This window comes from Ictalurus furcatus, chromosome 2 (genome assembly GCF_023375685.1).
Source record: "Ictalurus furcatus strain D&B chromosome 2, Billie_1.0, whole genome shotgun sequence".
NCBI lineage: Eukaryota > Metazoa > Chordata > Actinopteri > Siluriformes > Ictaluridae > Ictalurus > Ictalurus furcatus.
The window spans coordinates 33611033-33630217 of NC_071256.1; the positions used below are offsets into that span (position 1 = coordinate 33611033).

Here is a 19185-nt window from a genome sequence, read left to right on the forward strand (position 1 = left end):
GCATGGAGCATCGATGATGTACGTCTTACTACTCTCGAGAGGATCTTGGGGACAAGCCAGATGTCCTCACAGTGTCAACATTTTCAGATATTTGAATCCTTCTTCGGTCCCACCTTGTTTATTGTCTAATTAATGCACTGTCTACACCTGACCCTAAGTCTAACCAGAAGGAAATATGAAGGCTCTTTTAGGGTTTTTTCTTTTTTGGTGTATTTTTTTGGTGAGTGCGAGGAGATTTGACACCATCTTATCATTTTAAGCTCCTAAATACATGTTCATACTTTTTTTTTTATTATTTATTATTGTTGTGATTGTGTTGAATCCAACTCGGCCCTCTGCGGGTCAGTGCTTTCTGAGGATTACAGCTAAAATGAACCAGCTGAGTAACTACACACTGTTTCTTCCACCCACTCAGTGGAGTCAGATAAAATTTTTTGCATTTTGCTGATGTTTTATGGCTCTGCAGGCATCTCTGTTTACACTGAAAAAAGAAATCATACTGGCATGTGAGCATGACACTGATGTGTCTCGGACTGATCAGGACTTGTGTGTGTGTGAGAGAGAGGAATGATTACAGTCTCCAGCAGGGGTCAGGCTTCTTTATAACTACATGTGAGGAATTCAACATGCTGTGTGTGTGTGTGTGTGTGTGTGTGTGTGTGCGCGTGTGAGAGAGAGAGAGAGAGAGAGAGAGAGAGACATTTGACTCTTGACTCATGCTTGTTTGTTACTATATTACTGTAGGTACCTTTATCAATATTATTTAATTTTCCAAAAACACTCATAACATTTGGGTTAATAATAAAGTTCAACGTTATAATTATACTGTATGTTATAGTACTGATGTACTACAGAAAATAATTCTAAGCACCTGCAAAACAGTATTTATATAATATTTAGAAATAACTGTGGTTCTCTTATTAATATTCTCTGATATCAGAAAAATGATCAAGCAATAATGTTAAACAAAATGACTTCATATTCAAAATAATAGAGGGCACGGTGGCTTAGTTGGGTGGGTAGCACTTTTGCTTCGCACCTCCCGGGTTGGTGGCTCAAATCTCATGTCTGCCCAGTGTGCGCTGAGCTTGTTTGTTCCCCACGTGATTAGGGGGTTTCCTCCAGGTACTCCGGTTTCCTCCCCCAGTCCAAAGACATGTGCTGTAGGTTGACTGGCATTTCTAAATTGTCCATAGTGTGTGAATGGGTATGTGATGGGTTGGCACCCTGTCCAGGGTGTCCTCCGCCTTGTGCCCTGAGTTCCATGGAATAGACTCCAGGCATCCCCGCGACCCTGTGTGGAATAAGCCGTATGGAAAATGGATGGATGGATGGATTCAGAATAATAATTGTAAGTGATGAATAATCAGCATAAAATTGTAGTGACTGTCGAAGGCTTTGATCAGTGCCGTATTCCCAACCTTATACGCGTCACACTCGAGGAATATATAATAAAGATCTTTTCAAGGGTTCTTTGGATGTTTAACGGTTCTGCTTGGAGCTTTTCCTGATCTTTCCTAGTATTCCTGAGAGGGACAAACCTTTAGGAAGAACCTTTAGGATCCCAGACGGAACCTTCTTATCCTTTAAAGTGCAGACGAGTAATAGAAAGCAGTCGATTTGTACTTTTTATATCTCAAACCTGTTTTGCGGTTGAGTCATATTGCCAGTTTAGTGACTCACAGTTTAACCATCAATGCTTTTTTTTTTCCAGAATAATCCTTTGAATTGCAGTGATGCTTCTACTGCTATGTTCACAGGGAATACACAGGGCATTGGTGTGTTCATGAAATGTGGATGCGTTATGGTGTGTGTGTGTGTGTGTGTGTGTGTGTGTGTGTGTGTGTGTGTGTGAGAGAGAGAGAGAGACATTGATTTCAGTTCTTTAGCACACGTTTTTCTGGCTTGCTGTTTTTCGTGTTGCCGCTTGTCCAGTTGTGCGGCCGGTGAAACCCGTTCGCCCTCTTGAGAGGCACTGGAGCTCTGCCATGGCCACCTGCCTGTCTGTCTCTCACACACACCTGAGACATGACGGTTTGGTGAGATTTTCCACAAACCTTTTTGTCCGTGCGTGTTCATGCGTTTTACAGACCTTTCTATAGACTTGTGTGTGTGTGTGTGTGTGTGTGTGTGTTTATACATGTGTGTAATGTGTGAGATGGTCTGCTGCAGATGTTGGCCAGTAGAGTGAGCAGCTATAAGGATGTGTTTGTTTGGTACAAGTTCTTTGCGGTACTCATTCTACCCTGAGTTTTTCTCTGTCTCTCTCTCTCTTTTTTTCCCTTTTCGTTTCGGCGTCTGTCTGCGGCCGCGTCTGTGTTTGCTTACCTGGCAGATCCTCTTCGTTCTCTGTCTTTTTGACACGAGGAATGCGCTGAGACAGAGACCTAAAGAGAATAGAGAATGAAAGATTTGCTTTTAGGAATGTGTAATGTGGGTAAAAAAAAAAAAAAATCACATTATGTGAAGCTCACGAGCGAAACATCAGTGCAGAATTTTGAAAAAATGGGACGTTTCCCCTTAAATTTAATTTATAATTAATTCCATTTAGATGCAGGATGTCACTGTGATTATAAATCCATTCCTATATGTATATGAATACATCTCATCTAATACACTCTTTTTCCTCATTATTTTCCCTTGCAGCATTGAAGTAAGGAATAAAACACAGCCGAGCGTGCTGTTATAGGAAAATAACCAACAATAGGGTGGTGTGCTGTGGCTTGAAATGAAACAGACGTACTGTTACCACCCAAAAAGTTGATTATTTCCCATTAACGTGCATCCTGAAGTGTTTTATTCCTCTTACATCACAGCAGTTTGTCAAAGCCAACAATTACGTACTTATTATACAATGACACATCATACTTTTTATCCGTTTATCGTTACATTTAATGTAGTGGAACATCTGCAAAACAGATGTTCCTTCACCAATGTCTCTTTTACCTCTCTTTTAAAGTCAATAAGACACATACACACACACACACACACACACAAAACCACACGTCATGTTACTGAGAAATCCTGAAGACTTTCCTGTGGTGGAAAACTTATTATAAAAGTGATTTATTTATCTATGATTGTTCTAAATCAGCACATTTTTTTAAAAGATGAAGCAAACAATTATTTTCCTGTGTCTAGTATATTACAGGAGCGGGGGGGGGTTGCCAAAAAAGACTGAAACATGCTCAGCAACTGGTTTCTCTGAGTAACAACTGCAGTATCAATATCATGACATCACAACACCAAGCCCTGTTTGTTTCCTCTGTCGTGTTTAAACCTAGTCCTAGCTTCTTATGTGGAGTTTTTGGAGTGTACGGATAGCAGCTGTGCCACGCTGTCTATTTTCCCACATACAGTCACACACACACACACAGTGGTCAGCTGCCACTCAGATGCCTTCCAGTCAAACTGCAGTTGTGCATCATAATTTCTTTACAGCTTGGTGTATAATTAGCAGTTCTGAGTTTTCTACACTGAAAGAGAAACAAAACAGCGAGAGAGAGAGAGAGAGAGACAGAGAGAGAGAGACAGAGAGAGAGAAGGGGGTGGGGGTCGGTCCTGCGTTGACACAGTAGAGCTGACTGAGTGACTCAGTATGTCAGGAGAGAAGGAAAGAGGAGGTTCAGAAGACTGACGAGAGTAAGAGGAAAAGAATGAAACAAAGAAAGTGAGAGAGAGAGAGAGAGAGAGAGAGAGGCAGTTAGTGTGTGATGCTATCCTAATCCAGTCAGTGAGTCTGATTCATTTAGTTTAACTTGGATGACCAGCTTTTCCAGCTGATGAACGGCTCTTTTGGATTTACTATACCATCACACGCCACAGGCGCACACACACACTAGCACAGACGCACACAAGCACGCACGTTCGCGCCCGCATAAACGCCGTCTGCCAGCTTGGATTCTCTGATCTGAAGGCTGGATCTGCTTTCATCTCCGGATGTGCCACCACAGTCAGAACACGTCTACGTCTGGTGTGTGTGTGTGTGTGTGTTTTGTGAGTCTTTCAGAGTGACATGGAACTTGTCGGATTAACCGTGGAATGCTGAGCGACTCCCGTCCAGGAAAACCGTGGAATATGGTGGAACGAGTCGAAGAGTTTGGAATTCTTTCCTTCCTTCGGTGATGCTTTTGGCTTTTTGAGGCCGTTCATTTTCGTTTCTGCTCAGTCTGGAGTCTGGCAGTCTGGGACGAGCTCTCTATGACTGACACTCCAACAAGCGCGTCCTCGTGGAAGCGTGTATGTGCGTGTGTGTGAGTGTGAATAGCGTTAGGTGTGTAGCTCTGCGATGTTGACAGCGGGCGGGTTGCCTCTGGTAATGCCTGCTGCCACTGCGTGTTCACGACTCGATGCTAGAGAGTGGAGTTTTTGGGATGTGGTGGGGGTGGACTGTAGCGCTCCTGAGCCACGCTGCATCTGGGTGGCCGTGTTCAGGGACGACTCGCTCATCACACACACTCCCAACACCGAGTCTGCACCGACTCGACCAAGAACAGCTTCGTGTGAGAACAGGGTAAGCCGTGTGTGTGTGTGTGTGTGTGTGTGCGCGTGTGTGTGTGTTAGTACCTGCTCCAGTATCTTGGTGTACCCTTCATTCATACACACTTGCACCAACTTTGAAACACAATGAATGACAGTAAATCCGGCTGAATTGAATTCTTGGGAAAGGACCAGTGTAGTGTATTGCGTAGTTGCTCTCACTGAAAAGTGATGACTAATGTTGCCAGATAAGCGTATATCACCCTACCACACCGGAAATTGATGGCTGGATTCTGGCTTATGGAAGTTAAGTATGTATTATGTTCCAGTCAGAAGGCACTTCCTAAGTTGAAATATTGTCCAATGAGACAGATATCTATAAAGGAACACAGATATAGTATGTAATAAGTTATGCTTTGGACTGGTTTATGTATTGAACGTTCCAGTATGGCAACCCTAATGATGGGTTGAAGAGGCTAATTAATAAGTGAAGGGGTCGAAATTTATGCTTCTAATGAGTCTCTGTGTGGGCATGTTCCTTATATCATGGTGGTCACCAAATCTCCCCAGAAATTGAGGACATTTTGCTGGCCTCCTCTCCATAAAAACAGGCAAAAAAATGCAGCTTTTATTGAAAAGAGCTAAAAGGTTTCCTTTTAGTCAATGACCTTAAGGTTAGAGTTCGATTTAAGAGCAGCATGGCATTAATTACCTGCATTAATAATTATGGCGATGGAAGTTCCTCAAAAATATAGTTCGGCAAACCTGAACAGTATGCATGTGGAATGCAGGACATGGCAGTTTGGGAGGGACTCAGTTTCACAACTCTAAACACAGACGCAGCTTGTACACACACAGACACAAAGCCATTACTATGGCTCTAGAGCTCCTATCTAGACTCTGTGTTTTGTCCTTATGGTGTTCCCATATCAGGTTCCCTAAAATCCACATGGGTTTTATGATTCCTCATGACCACAGCTCTCTGTGGTGCCCCACTGGGCCAAACCAAAATGACATGCTCTTTTTTTCCGTTCCAAAATGGTGCTGTTTTGTTACTTGGATCTAAAATGTTTTTAAAATCATCATCATCATCATCATCATCCGTGGAGAAGGCTATAAATGTCGTTTCCGAGCTGTATTGAATTAAGCTATAGCTTCATCTTAAAAGCTTGCCTGCTCTTTAGATCTTGAGTTATATATTAGGTTAACTGTGAAGGAGTTGCCATGTTTTAGAGGGTGAGCAGGTGGTAAGCCTTTTGAGAAAACTGTGTGCATCCTCAGACACACAGCTGCACATACAGACACCTAGTGCATTTGGTTTAACAATACACAATGCACTGCTATGGTTTTAGGGCTCCAAGCACCAAAGGCGCTCAAGAAACGGCTTTGTTTGTTTAATTGCTAACAGCTCAGGGAGCAGGTTCTGTACATACCTGTGATGACACTTTCCTTATCTCATCCTTTGGTACTTCTAGTTTCATTATTTTAATTCTGCATTACAAATACTGTTGGACAAGTGGAAAACCCAGTTCAACGGTCTCGCGCTCAACCGAAAGAACAGAAAAACAGGTCGATGTGATCCACTCTTGGATCTTCATACGTTCGTGCCTGTTTACAAGTGAGTAAAATGGACAACTTTATTTTTGCTGTAGAGTTGCAGGTGCCTGTTTTAAAGCTGTAAGGGTGTCTGTTGTGTCCTTTGTGTGTATGTGTGTGTCTGGTCAGGACTAATAAAACCTCACTTTTGAGTCATGGCTAGATCAGAGTAGCCAGGCTGTAATGGGACCTGAAGCTGAAGGTTCTGACTCCTGGGATTTGAACTCAAAATCTTCAATGAACCACTACAGCTTTACTATATAATTTAAGACGGATTGCCTTCACAATGTGTAGCAGTATAATCACAATATGCACGTTTTGACTTTTTTTCTCACTACTATCAGCTCGGTTGAGGCTTTAGGCCATCTCTTGAAGAGAATCTACCATGGTTTTATTTCCTCAGCATGCTGGAAACTGGGGTTTGCGATATTAAATGCCACTGGACCAGCCACTGAGAACAAACTATGATTGGTAGCTGATTGGATGTTGGGTGGTATTGTGGTTTAGCAGGTAGTGTTGCCACCTCACAGCTCCAGGGTCTACAGTTCAATCCTGAGCACTCCTGTACTGTTCTGCATGGATGTTCACATGTTCTCCCAGGTTCTCTGGTTTCCTTCTACCACCCAAAAACATGTCAGTAAATGGATTGGTGATGTTAAATTTACGGTAATGGACTGGCATAACATGCAGGGTGTATTCCCACCTCATACCCTGTGTTCCAGGGGTAGGCTCTGGATCCACCTCAACCCTGAACAGGATAAAGCTCCTGTCAATAAATAAATCAGTCTGTCTTAGCTTTATTCTTCACATAAGAGGATTAACGGAATCCATATTTTCTTTCGCCAAGTCTGTCTATTTAAAATTGATTACGCATTTTAAGGGAAACCTTTGCGGATGTGGCTGAGCTACAAGCCGAGACGTGCCCCAGGCGACTACAGGAAAGACGCCGTGAACTCCGCTGAGGTGAAAGTTATCTCCACCACAGTGATCCTATGATACCACAGTGCTGTTATGAACTTGCACACAGTGCGAAGAGAATCCATTGCGACATTATAATCGCTTTGTGGTATTGTGCGATTCATCATCAGTGTCAGTAATAAATGATGTCACTTTCCTGTGAGATTATGAGAAAATCCACAGCATTGAGTGTGCTCAGTAAGGATAAAGAGAAACAACATCATTTTGCAGAAGGCTTTGCTCACATCCCACACACATACACACATTCGAACTTGAACATGTCGCGGTTTGAAAACATTGTAAGGAGTAGCAGCGTTAAGAAGGACTTGAATGGATAGATAGAGAGATGTTGCTGGAGCGGGACAGGGTCGGAGGAGTTTTTGAGCCTGCAGGGGTGTGTGTATGTGTGTTTTGGGGGTAATAACAGGGCTTTGGTATTCTCAGCAACGGGAGGAACCTTGTGGTCGAAACTTGGCATGCTCTAGCACGCTGAACTCTTTTCTGTCTTTTACTCATTTTTTTTTAAGCATTCACTTGTCTGTCGTCTTATCTGAGCATGCCCAGACCTAGCAGTGAGCTCTATGGAATTTACCGTTATTGTTGCCTACCTTCATTCATTGATTCCCACTTCTGTCTTCGCTTCTTTCTATCTTTCTCTACCATTAGATCTCCTTAAACCTTCATGCCCAGGTTATGGGTGGGCGATAGGGCAAACAATTCATACGGCAATGCTTAAAAACTTTAGAATACGTTATATATTATATATCACAGTATTTACTAGTGGTAAAACATATCATATTTGAAGGCATTTTCACAAGAATCAAAACACTTGAACCACATTTCAAAAACTACAGTTTCAATGGACTTTTTTATTTAAAATCTATTCATAAAAAAAAAAAAAAATCACGAGTAAGGAATAAAACACTCGGAGGTGTGCTGCTGTAGGAAAATAATAAAAGATGGGGTGGTGTTAATGTAACCACCCTGAAGACACGCCGATATTCATCCGTAATATATTGAGAAAAGCATATTTTCATATAATCAGTCCGTACAGGATTTCGCAGAGGTTTTTTTTTTTTATTGTTGCGGCCAAAATGCTCGACGTTGCTGCGGCTTTTTAAAAATTTGCGATGCATCTTCCTAATTTATTTATTTATTTTTGCGGAAAACTACTCGAATTGGAGAATTGCATGAAATTGTTATGCGCGGCCATTCGCAATGATGTCTGTTGGTAAACGAGACATTTTAGCTGTACTCATGCACGATGCACGTGAATCGAAGAGGGCTTCGGCTGAATGCGCGGAAAATCCGCTGTAATTTTGAAAAATCGCAAACCCCTCCGAATATTACAGAGTTTGCTTGCTTTTGTGTTCGTTTCCGCATTCACGAAAATCACGAAACAATTCGGACTTGCAGGCAGCGTCACGGATCGCGTGCGCCCTACCGTCTTCACTCACATTGGTGGTCGCTACACCGAGTCGCTCCAAATTTGCCTAGAGTTAAACTTTTCCCAACTTTGTTGCGTCACTGGACACGCCCACGTCCAGCGGCGGTGCATTGTGTATTGTTAAACTGGTCACCAACTCTCCTACCATCTCTCGTTGAAAATGAACGGTCTCCGGTCGCTTTGTAGCTGCGAGTCACTGTATGCGTGAACGTACGTTAACAACGGAGCCTTAAATTCACCTACACCTCAGAACAGTTTTTATAACGTTCAAATATCGCAATAATGATATCGTCCTATCACATCACTCAGCCCATGTCTGCGTCCGGCTCTTTCGCTGTCACTTGGAGCTCTTTGTATCACTTTCTGTTCCTTGCGTTCGCTAGCATTTCCATCCATGCCAGTTTGAAAGGTTAGAAAGAAGTCAGGGAATTGTGGAATGGGAAAACAGGATTACATCATCCGGGACAGTATTCAGGTTTGTTGAAGAGAAAGAGACAGAACGAAAGTGTGTGAGTGAGCCAGAGGCAAGCGAAAGGGGTGAGATCAGACGGAAGCGTAATAAATGGAACATGACGTGAGGCAGAAATGGAGAGAAATGCAAGAAGAGAGAGATGACAACCGTGTGTGTGTGTGTGTGTGCGTGTGTGTGTGTGTGTAAGGGAATGAAGAGGTGGCCGAGTTTAGGGATGTTGGATCACAGAATAGCGAGAACACATAAAAGAAGGGGCACTTTTCACTTTCAGTAAAATACCCAAAAAAGTTTTCCTCATGTCTCTCATGTGTACATGAGATATATTTATATATATTTCGGTTGAACAGCTGGTGTAATCCTCATCTCACCACACTTCCTGCCACAAACCAAGCACAGACTTCTTGTTTTTGTGTGGTAGGAAAGGGGGATTTTGTGCCCACTTACAGAAACATAGTAACATTCACCTCATTATCCTATATATAGCAAGACAACACATACACCGTACACGAAGAATAGCACATGTGTGGCTTTGATTTTCTCCATGCTTCTCCATGGGGTTAGGGTTCAGGCATGATTACAGCATAATTTTAACTTAATTCTATACAATTAGCTTAGCAAAGAGTAGATTTTTATGTTATTCCAGAACTCTTCTTCTGTTCCACGTACTTCGTAAGCGGTTCTGTGGTACACTGATACAGAGTCAGAGCCTTGTCTGAACCCAAATCAAATATGACCTGACTGGAATGAGGGATTTTCCTGTTTTTCCCCCTTTTTTTTTTTTGTGATTCCAGACATTTTTCCCAAGCTGCCTTTGAGCAGATATTCCCAGAGGAACAGTGCCTGGTTGGTGGCAAAAATGTGCCTTCATGGCCATGTTGAGAATATCCCAGACCCCTCCTCCCCCTCTTCCTTCTCCACTGGAGCTCTGTTTGCTCAGGTGGTGCCGGCTGATTGATTGACAGATGTGGGACAAAGCGTAGAGAATGGTCGGCTGTTGCTTCTTGTGTATGTCTGAGAAAAAGTATTCGCAGTCTTGAGCTGAAATGGGACATGTTTGTTGGGCAAACAAAGAAAGTGGGTATTATTTTGTGTCTGAGAAACTGGCAGTGTTGCTTGCTTTGTTTGTATTATTCATTATAGTCATTTAGACTGCATGTTAACGTACAGTTTTGGAGTTTATCTTTTCTTTTAATAATCCAAGGTCTCACAGAATGGTTGAATGGTCTGATAAAATTGACCGTGCCCGTGAAGCATAGCTAGGGCGCTAGTGAATTATGAATTTTGTTACAGTGGAAGCAAGCACAAACCCACCAAAGTTATTTAAGTTATTATATTTGCTATTTAGTTTTCAGAGCTATTATCCTGATCACTTGAATCGAATGAGTTTAATCCGAACCTCAATAACTCAAAAACAATCCGGCTTTTAAATAAGATCAGTTTGGACCGTATACTTGGCATGTTGTTTAATTGGGTAAATCCAATATTCACTATGAAAAGTCCATAGCACGGGTCAGAACACAGGCGGCAACATCACACAAGGATAATCTGTCATTCGAAAACGAAAACACGAGCAAGGTCAAAACCAGGAAACAAGGAAACATCTAACGAGGTTTAGATTTAATGGACAAAAGGCACAAATAGATTTCACAAAACATAAATGTTATAAATGTTCAAACAAATTCAGAACTAACACAAAACAGATGAACACAGTAAGATAACAAGCAGGACAGGACAGGACAGGATCGAAACAGAAACAAAAACAAACACGAGCAACATATGGTGCTTGTCTCCATTGGGAACGCCTACGCAATGAGGGAGTCTGTGACACGTTGACGATTTTGCTTAGTGGAAAGTTCAGGAATAACCAGCACTGATAACTCACATGTTACAGGGTTCCTACACAGGATTGGAAACACTGAAAAAGTCTAGAATTTTAAAGCACTAAAAATAAGTTGAGCTCTACACTAAGGTCTTCAAACTATTTTAGATACTCCCTTTTTTTCTGCTTAATACATATCCCATTTCATATTTTCATCGCATTCCATTTTCAAGATGCAGTCAATGACAGCGAATACATTTCTTGAGAAAGGTCTTATCTCTGGTATAGATTAAACAACTTGCTTCCTGGTATGTGAGTGCATGTTTGTTTACCAGATCTTCATTTCTGTTTTCTGTTTGTTCTAGACAAAGGGGCGAAGAGATGGGGTCTCGTCGTCCAGTGATAACCCACGGCCGGTCCTGGGGGGCGGAGCTGAAGGCAGAGTTGTGTCCTGCCAGGGCCCGCGGACGCTGGTGCTCCATAAGAACTCTCAGGGCTTCGGCTTCACGCTGCGGCACTTCATTGTATATCCGCCTGAGTCTGCGTTGCACACTAGCCTCAAGGTAAACTGCCAATTACTGTAAACACCCTCATAGCAACTAGGAAATAGAAGCCAATATTTACATAGACAAAATGCACACATGGTTTGTTATGGCATTAGTCACGATCAGTGGATTCCCACTGTCTGTCATGCTTTAAGTGTTGGCACCACTGATGTGGGTTTTGAGGTTTCCAGGAATCATAATAGCAAGTTGGTAGCTGACAGGAAGCATTAGGAGGCACTGCAACCTCAGCTCAACCTAAGCAATTAAGGTTTTTAGCATCTGGAAAGATAAAGATAGGAAAGTGGAAATGGGGGAAACCACAAGACAGGTGTGTTCTGTGAGCACTAGAGCTTGGCAATAACACAGTGTAATCGGATATCAGATATGGCTGATAAATATCCAATCCTCATCGCCCATATTGGGAAGGAAAATGAATAGAAAACTAGGGCGGCTTAATTGATTTTTGAAAAACTTGTCAAATAATATCAAACACTCAAGCCCTTGGAACCACTGGGGTTACATATATCATGTGTAGATACAGTATATTAAGTAAAAGGTTATTAATGAGATCCAGTATCTTAACAGTTTTAGTACCAAAACAAATACGAATATTCAGCCAGTTGTATAAAAATAAATTATAGTCAACACTATGCCTAATTTACAGCAAAAAAAAAAAGGTTTCTGATAAATATCAGGAGGGTGAATGCAGCAAAAAGCTATGCTGAGTTTCTCATCAGTCAGCAGAAGTTAGTCTACTAGTCTGGACCTACCAAAAGGAGAATGTTAGCTTAACTTTGTGAGCTTTCCTAGGTTGTTAGGTTAACTCTGTGAGCTTTGCTAGGGGTTTGAAGGGGTTACTATTGGTTGGTTGATTTCTTTTGGTTTGATTGGTCTGCTTGGTAGTTTGGTCAGTTAGTTGGTTTGTTGGGATTGGAATAGTTGGTTGATTGATTATTTTTGTAGGTTGTTTTTTTTTAGGACGGTTGGTTTATTTGTTTGGTTTGGTTGGTGCACTGGTTGATTGTTTGATTTTGTTTGCTTGGTTTGTTTGGTAGAGGAGCAGAGTGGCTTATTGGTTAGCATGTAGCCTCGCATATTGCCTTAGGTTGCTTCGCTCCTCCAGGGTTAGGGGTTCTATTCCTGCCTCCCTGTGTGTGTAATGCTTGCATGTTCTCCCCGTGCTTCAGGGGTTTCCTCAAGGTACTCCGGTTTCCTCCCCCAGTCCAGAGACATGCATTGTAGGCTCATTGGCATCTCTAAATTGTCCGTTGTGTGTGAGTGAGTGTGAGATGCGATGGGTTGGCATCCAGTCCACGGAGTTCCCTGGGATAGGCTCCAGACTCTCCCATGACCCTGTGTAGGATAAGAGGTACAGAAAATGGATGGATGGATGATTTGTTTACGTCTCTTGATTTTTTTTATTTGTTTTTTTTTTTGGTGGTTGGTTTGGTTGTCTGAAAAAAAAAAAGAGTGGAGACGTAATGCTTATAAACACAGAGGGCTTAACATTTCTAGGACTGGTGTTTGGTTTGATTGATTGGTTTGTCAGCAAAAGAAAGTGAGTAGTGGTGTACTGCTTATGAACACTATGAGCTTAATATTTTAAGACAAGTCAGCAGAAAGAGAAAAAAAATGAAGAATAAATAAGTGGTTCTGTGAAAGTAAAAGGGAGGAAGTGAGAAATAAAAGAATAAGTAGAACGAGAATCCTGACATTGCAGGAAATGTGAAGACTCTGCTTAAAAAAAGTTCATTGTGCTACAGAGACCTCTGCACTGCCACATGCTTCCTTATGATTTCTTCAACAGACTAACAAACTTTCCAAGGATGTTACATCCTTGATATTGTTAAGAAAAAGAATATACCTTTCAAGTGTGATTATCCAGTTATCTAGGCGCATGGTATGGTACTGTGTCAGCATAATTGTAAAAGAGTGTATCTCCCGCTGTGTGAAGTGATGATAACAAGCTGCAGATGTTAAAGTGAAGTGTGTTTGCGTATGCACAGTGAAACAAAGTCCTATTATTATCCCTGTGTGTGCCATTCCTGAGTAGATCCAGTTTTTTCCCTCCGTGAAAAGGCCTGTGTTGTGTTTGACTGGTACCACACACACACAGGGTCGGGCTGTACCAAGTCCCGACCCACTCCTGTGTGCTTTCTTTTGTTCAGTGTCCTGGCAGGTCATATGATTGTCTTCGCTAGAAAATAAAACAGTTGTTAGATCTTGAGGATGGTTTGACGTGAACTGATCAGTCGAACCTAAACCACCAGGTACCACTAAAGCTGGTACATCTCAACAACATGCCAATCCAATTTTATCCCAGAAAGGTTGGTCTAGTTACAGTAAGTGTCACTGCATACAGGTTGCCTGCACGAGTCAGGATGACGTGAAAGAGAATGTGAGCAGATGATCATGACTTTAATGGGATATTAGTAATGAATTAATACACTATAGATGCCAAAACTGATGTTGATGCTTACACACCAACTTATAGAATATAGAAAATGGGATGCAACTGAATCGAAGACCAATCGTTAAAACGTTCCAGATAAAGCAAGCATGTCTCACTCTCTGCCTGGTCCATAACTTTAAATGCACTTCCTGTACTTCAATAACACTTCCTGTTACGCGAAACCTTTTGATTTTCCAGAATACGGTAACTGCGTCATCAAATATCAGAACTCACATGTTGATCACATGTATGCATTGATCCAGTGCCAATAACACTATGATTCTAATCCATACCTGCATCTGTAATTATGGGTGCTCTGGATCTGAAAATAAAAACGTGACGCCTGGTTTAAACAAATTTAGCTAACGGAATATAATTAAAATAATTATATTAACCCTGATAGGTGTGTTTATACGTGTGGAATCAACCTCTCTATAGCATTTGGCTGCAAAACTCTTTCATTAGTGCACGGTGTATTAAGTAAGGTCTGTATTTGGACATAAAGTCTGCATCCGGAATGGTAAAGCCTCAGTATTGTGAGAGTGTGTGTGCGGAATGAGCGCTGTCAGCACTACACACTCACCTCGAACTGCCTGATCAGCATCCTGTGTGTGTGTGTGTGTGTGAGTGAGCGAGTGTATCAATGTGGCCTCACTGATTTGGCCTACTGATTGAGGAGTTGTGTTTGTTAGCAAGGATCCTGGTATAATATAGCTGTCAGATAGTGATAGCATTAACTGAACGTTTTGTTTGCTTCAGCTTGGTGTTCTTTGCTTAATGCTGCCCTCTAGTGTTTCATAAAGACACTGCAGTACTTTGATAAGGTTGAACAAGCATTCGAATTGCCAAAAGATTTTGCCTAAATGGACATTATGATTTTTCTGTGACCCCAAGATTTGAGCCTCTACATATCTTTTTCCAGGTTTATAATTTTGGACTACTGTAACATTTGAACATTTTATTATACACTCCTGGAAAGAAAAGAACAACAACAAAAAAACAAACCCAAATGGGCCAAGCCTCAAATGGCAAAAATATTAAGCTTTTAATGGTCTTAACAACAAATCATTGGTCAGAAAATTAGCAAGTATTGAACAAATGCACTCCTGAGACCTCCTGTGCCACATATTTGCTCGTTTACTTTTGCTGCAGTGAACTAGAAACGAAAAAGTAAAATCATGTAAAATCATGATAATGATTCAAATGTTTGGTGTAAAATCTAAAACTAACACATGTATGGGTGTAGCTATCTTTTAAAAAAAGTTTACCCACAAGGCTTAAACATTTAAAGAAATCAAAGGAGAAAGCTTTCCCATAATAAGCCGCTCTATCTATTTGTTTAATAGACTTAATTGATAATTTCCTGACCAATGATTTGTTGTTAATACTTTGCCATTTCGGGACTGGGCCAATTATATATTTATTTAAAAAAAAAATTCTAAGAGTGTATGTCATTAACATATGTAACATAAGTGACAACTACAACGGAGGAATATTCCTTGCACTGACTTACTGATCTGCATTTCTTGACACGGCTTCACAAAGTCAGGAGGAGTGTTTGACTGGGAACGTCACATTCTCACCATAGAAAATGCTCTGAATCTAGCTTCACACACATAGGAGCTTGTAAAGGGGCCCATCATTTTGAGTACCTGCAAAGAAATGTGGGGACTTTCCTTTTTATCCCTCATTATTTGCCATCCTGCTCGAAAATCCATATTCAGTAAATGTTTCTGTATATTTTCGTGTTCGTTTGCTTGACTTCTGTCGTTCCTCTCAGTCAAGAGTCACTCCGTGTTGTCGAGGAACTAGCAGAGGTCAATGTTCCCATGTTTATTACTAGTGCAGCATGTCAGTACAGTGAAAAAGCATGTGTAGTCTTCATTTAAATGGGGCTTGTTTGAATGTGACTCCAGGGGAAGATTTCAAAATAGTAGCGCACAAAATCACTTTACAGTAGAGACGCACCGATACTAAGTTTCTCAGCCGATATGGATAACCGATTATTCAGAGCGATATCGGCCGATACCGATAACCGATTATTCAGAGTGATATTGGCCGATACTGATAACCGATACCGATAGTTCTGCCTTTTATAACTTCTTTTAAATGAATAATAATTAATTCCACAAATCTGAAGGAAATGCAAATAAAAACTTTATTCTCTCCATTTCAGCAAGTTGTTTCACAGTAACTGGTCTCATAAACAGAACACACATTACTCTAATTAACATGAACACATGAACTCCATTCTGAAGATTAAAGTAAGATTATTAACTTATTGAATGTTATTAGTCTCACATTCACTCAGCACAAACACAAGCATTTCTACTTCATCACTGAACAGCAAACTGCTAATATATAATATCAACTTTTTATATATTAACATTAACTGGATATGAAATATACTACTCTACAAATATATTTTTCCGTGCTATATATATACTTTTTTATCAACTCATCTTCATTTAAATCTTTCAACAGTGTACTGGTGCTTTAATTCAGCACGAGCAGCGCGGCAAAAGAAAAACAAAATTAGACTCGACGCTGAAACTCCCGCTTCACTGCTGCAGCGTCCGGTGTAAAATTTGATCAGTGCAGAGATTACAGAGATTACAAACTGCAGTTCTGTCGTCGTTCCACACAAGAGACATCTTCTTTACACACAGCACGAAATCAATGTGTTTTCCCGCCCTCTTTTGATTGACAGGTTATAACCCGCCCTGATCATCGGATGTTTTTCAACTTTCGGCCGATGGCCCATATTGGGAAAAGTAGCCTTTACATCGGTGCATCTCTACTTTATAGTTTACTATTCGTTTGTAAAATAAATGAACAAAACCAGAGGAGATTGTGATTTTCTCCCATGACCCCATTTGTAAATCAAGCTAGTTTAGGTTTTTTTTTTTAAAAAAAAGGCTTCATCTGAGTTCAAGTGAAAGAAAGTAACAAATCAGTCCTGTAAAAAGTTCCTCCAGTCATCTCATCTCATGTTAGATATCAAATACAAATACAGAAACATTTGAACCAAATGGTAGATTTCTACAGTTTGAAGCTGATAAAGCAGCCATGGTGCTACAGTTTTGAGGAGATTTTGAGGATAGTATGCAGTGATCATTATGGGTACAAACGTGTTAGATATTTAGAAACGTATATACTTTAATACTGAGCGTTAAGAAGAGATCATTCATCATTTGATAGATTTAAAAAAAAAAAAATCATTCATCGTTGGATTGATTGGTTTGATCACGCTTTTTTTGGTTACATTTTATCAGTTAGCTTTGGACACTATTCCATGTATTTATAGCAAACTTTAATTCGGTCATTGAATGTTGTTTGAATGGTCATTGAATGCCGTCACATACCGTTGTGATTCTATGTCTCAACTACATTTTTAAACTTTCTTTCATTTTCATTTCTTTCTTTTTTTTTTACTAGGATGATGAAAATGGAAACGGGAAGGGTGAGTCACTTTTTTTTTTTATAATTAAAAAAAAAAAAAAACTAAGAGGGGTCATAAGAATGCATTTTGTTTTTATTTAGTCCTGCCCTGAAGAAGCTATTTCACATAACAGATGTTTACATATAATCCACACGACACAATAATAACTGAATTTACACACATGAAGCAGTTCAAAAGTTTACACACCCTTGGTTCTTAATACTACATGTTGTTACCTGGATGATCAACGACTGTTTTTTATGTTTTGTGATAGTTGTTTATTACGTAGTCTTCTGGGAAACATGTAAATATCTTATGTAGCTTCTGAAGGGCAGTACTAAATGAAATAATAACAATTTACACCGATCATCCTGTTAAAAAATGTACACCACCCCCCCCCCCCCACCCCCCGGCTCTTTATGTATTGTGTTGCCTTCGTGAGCATCAGTGAACGTTTGCATCTTATGTAATAGTCGTGTACGAGTCCCTCAGTCGTCCTCGGTGTGAAAAGATGGATCTCGACATTGTATAGCCGCTGTTGGAAACGGGTCAAATATGCAGAAGATGCTGGAAAAGCAAAGAATGTGCAGGACCTGGAGGATTTTTCTGTAGAACAGTGGGCAGGACAGACAATGGACTCATGAACAACTCTCACAAAACAAAACATGAGTCGTTCATCATCCAGGTAACGACACATGGTATTAAGAATCAAGGGTACGTAAACTTTTGAACTGGTTCATTTGTGTAAATGCAGTTATTATTGTGTCTTGTGGACTATATGTAAACACCTGTTATGTGAAATAGCTTCATCAGGACAGAACTAAATAAAAAACAAAATGCTATTTTTTATGATCCCTCTTATTTAAAAAAAAAAAAAGATTAGCATTTTGCAGATTCTTCAAGCGGTATGTAACTTACATTCATGTGTTTAAGATTAAAATCTACAAACGAGTAAAATGTGCTTCACCTGGACAGTGATGGTGTTTCTTTAAGCGAACAGGGCTTTGAGATTGAATATGCTTGTACATGCTCAGAACGTAGAGTACTCGAATCATTCTTGCTTGAAGCAGCTCCTAAACAAGGCCTCAGGTCTTCCTCAATGATGTCATTACGGGAAAACCAAACAAGAATCGATACAGAGCTTCACCTGAAAGTGCTGCACTTTCCCGGCATGTGCTTCAATTCTTCGCTACACAGCATCACTGTTTACTGTTTAGAGAAAACACTCAAATGTGCTAGGGGAGCACTGGAACAGTGGCCAATCACAGCTCATCGATAATCATCAGGAGTGGGTGTGTTGGATTAGGGTTGAACTAGACATTCTACAAGGGGATGTAGATCTCACAAAACAATATATATTTAACAAATATGTGTGTAAATTCAAATAAAAGACCCCACTGCATCAGTACCACTGTGAGTCCTTGTATAGGAATTTGCACTCATATACTGTACATACCTGTAATGTGCTGTAAATCCCCACACCTGCGATGTGCAGTAAATCTAGACGGAGGTGAGTACATGGAATTGGCCACATTTAAGGCGGGTCATGTCAATCCTCCATTTCGACCTATCCTAATAGTAACTTTTTAGTAAGAATGTGAACTCTATGCTTTTCGTTCTTGTCCTTGTTCTTTATTTTACAAGATAGAGTGCATGTGGCTTGATTAAGCATGCATCGATACCAGTACTGCTTTTGGATGTCAGTTCGATACCGTGATCATTTACATATTCCTCTTCTGATATGAGAATGCACTAAGTAAGCATAGTATATGTTGAAAATAAGCAAAAACAAGAGTAATCGAGTTCATTGCCAGCATCACTGGCATAAACAGTACTGAATAAATTATTAATCAGCTTACTCTTTTCAGTATCAGTATCAAAGTATTGACGATTACCAAAACAAAACATGTACAGTTGTATATACGCCTTGCAGAATCTACAAAATGTTAATAATTTTTTTTTTTTAAATAATCCAC

The 19185-nt window shown here is 40.5% G+C and overlaps 1 protein-coding gene across 6 annotated transcripts in view; it reads left to right on the forward strand.

Moving 5' to 3' along the window:
• The window catches only part of arhgap23a (Rho GTPase activating protein 23a), a 93833-nt gene that overhangs the window by 39832 nt on the left and 34816 nt on the right, over positions 1-19185 (forward strand). For 4 of the 6 annotated variants that reach the window (XM_053615984.1, XM_053616002.1, XM_053615993.1 and 1 more), the window contains exons 1-3: positions 4243-4513; positions 11136-11333; positions 17206-17230. In XM_053615984.1, the coding sequence (XP_053471959.1) occupies positions 4289-4513; positions 11136-11333; positions 17206-17230 (448 nt within the window). In that variant the 5' untranslated portion in view covers positions 4243-4288. Of the gene's footprint in view, positions 1-4242; positions 4514-11135; positions 11334-17205; positions 17231-19185 lie in introns of those variants that run through there. The other 2 variants (XM_053616018.1, XM_053616010.1) reach the window with 1 other exon arrangement.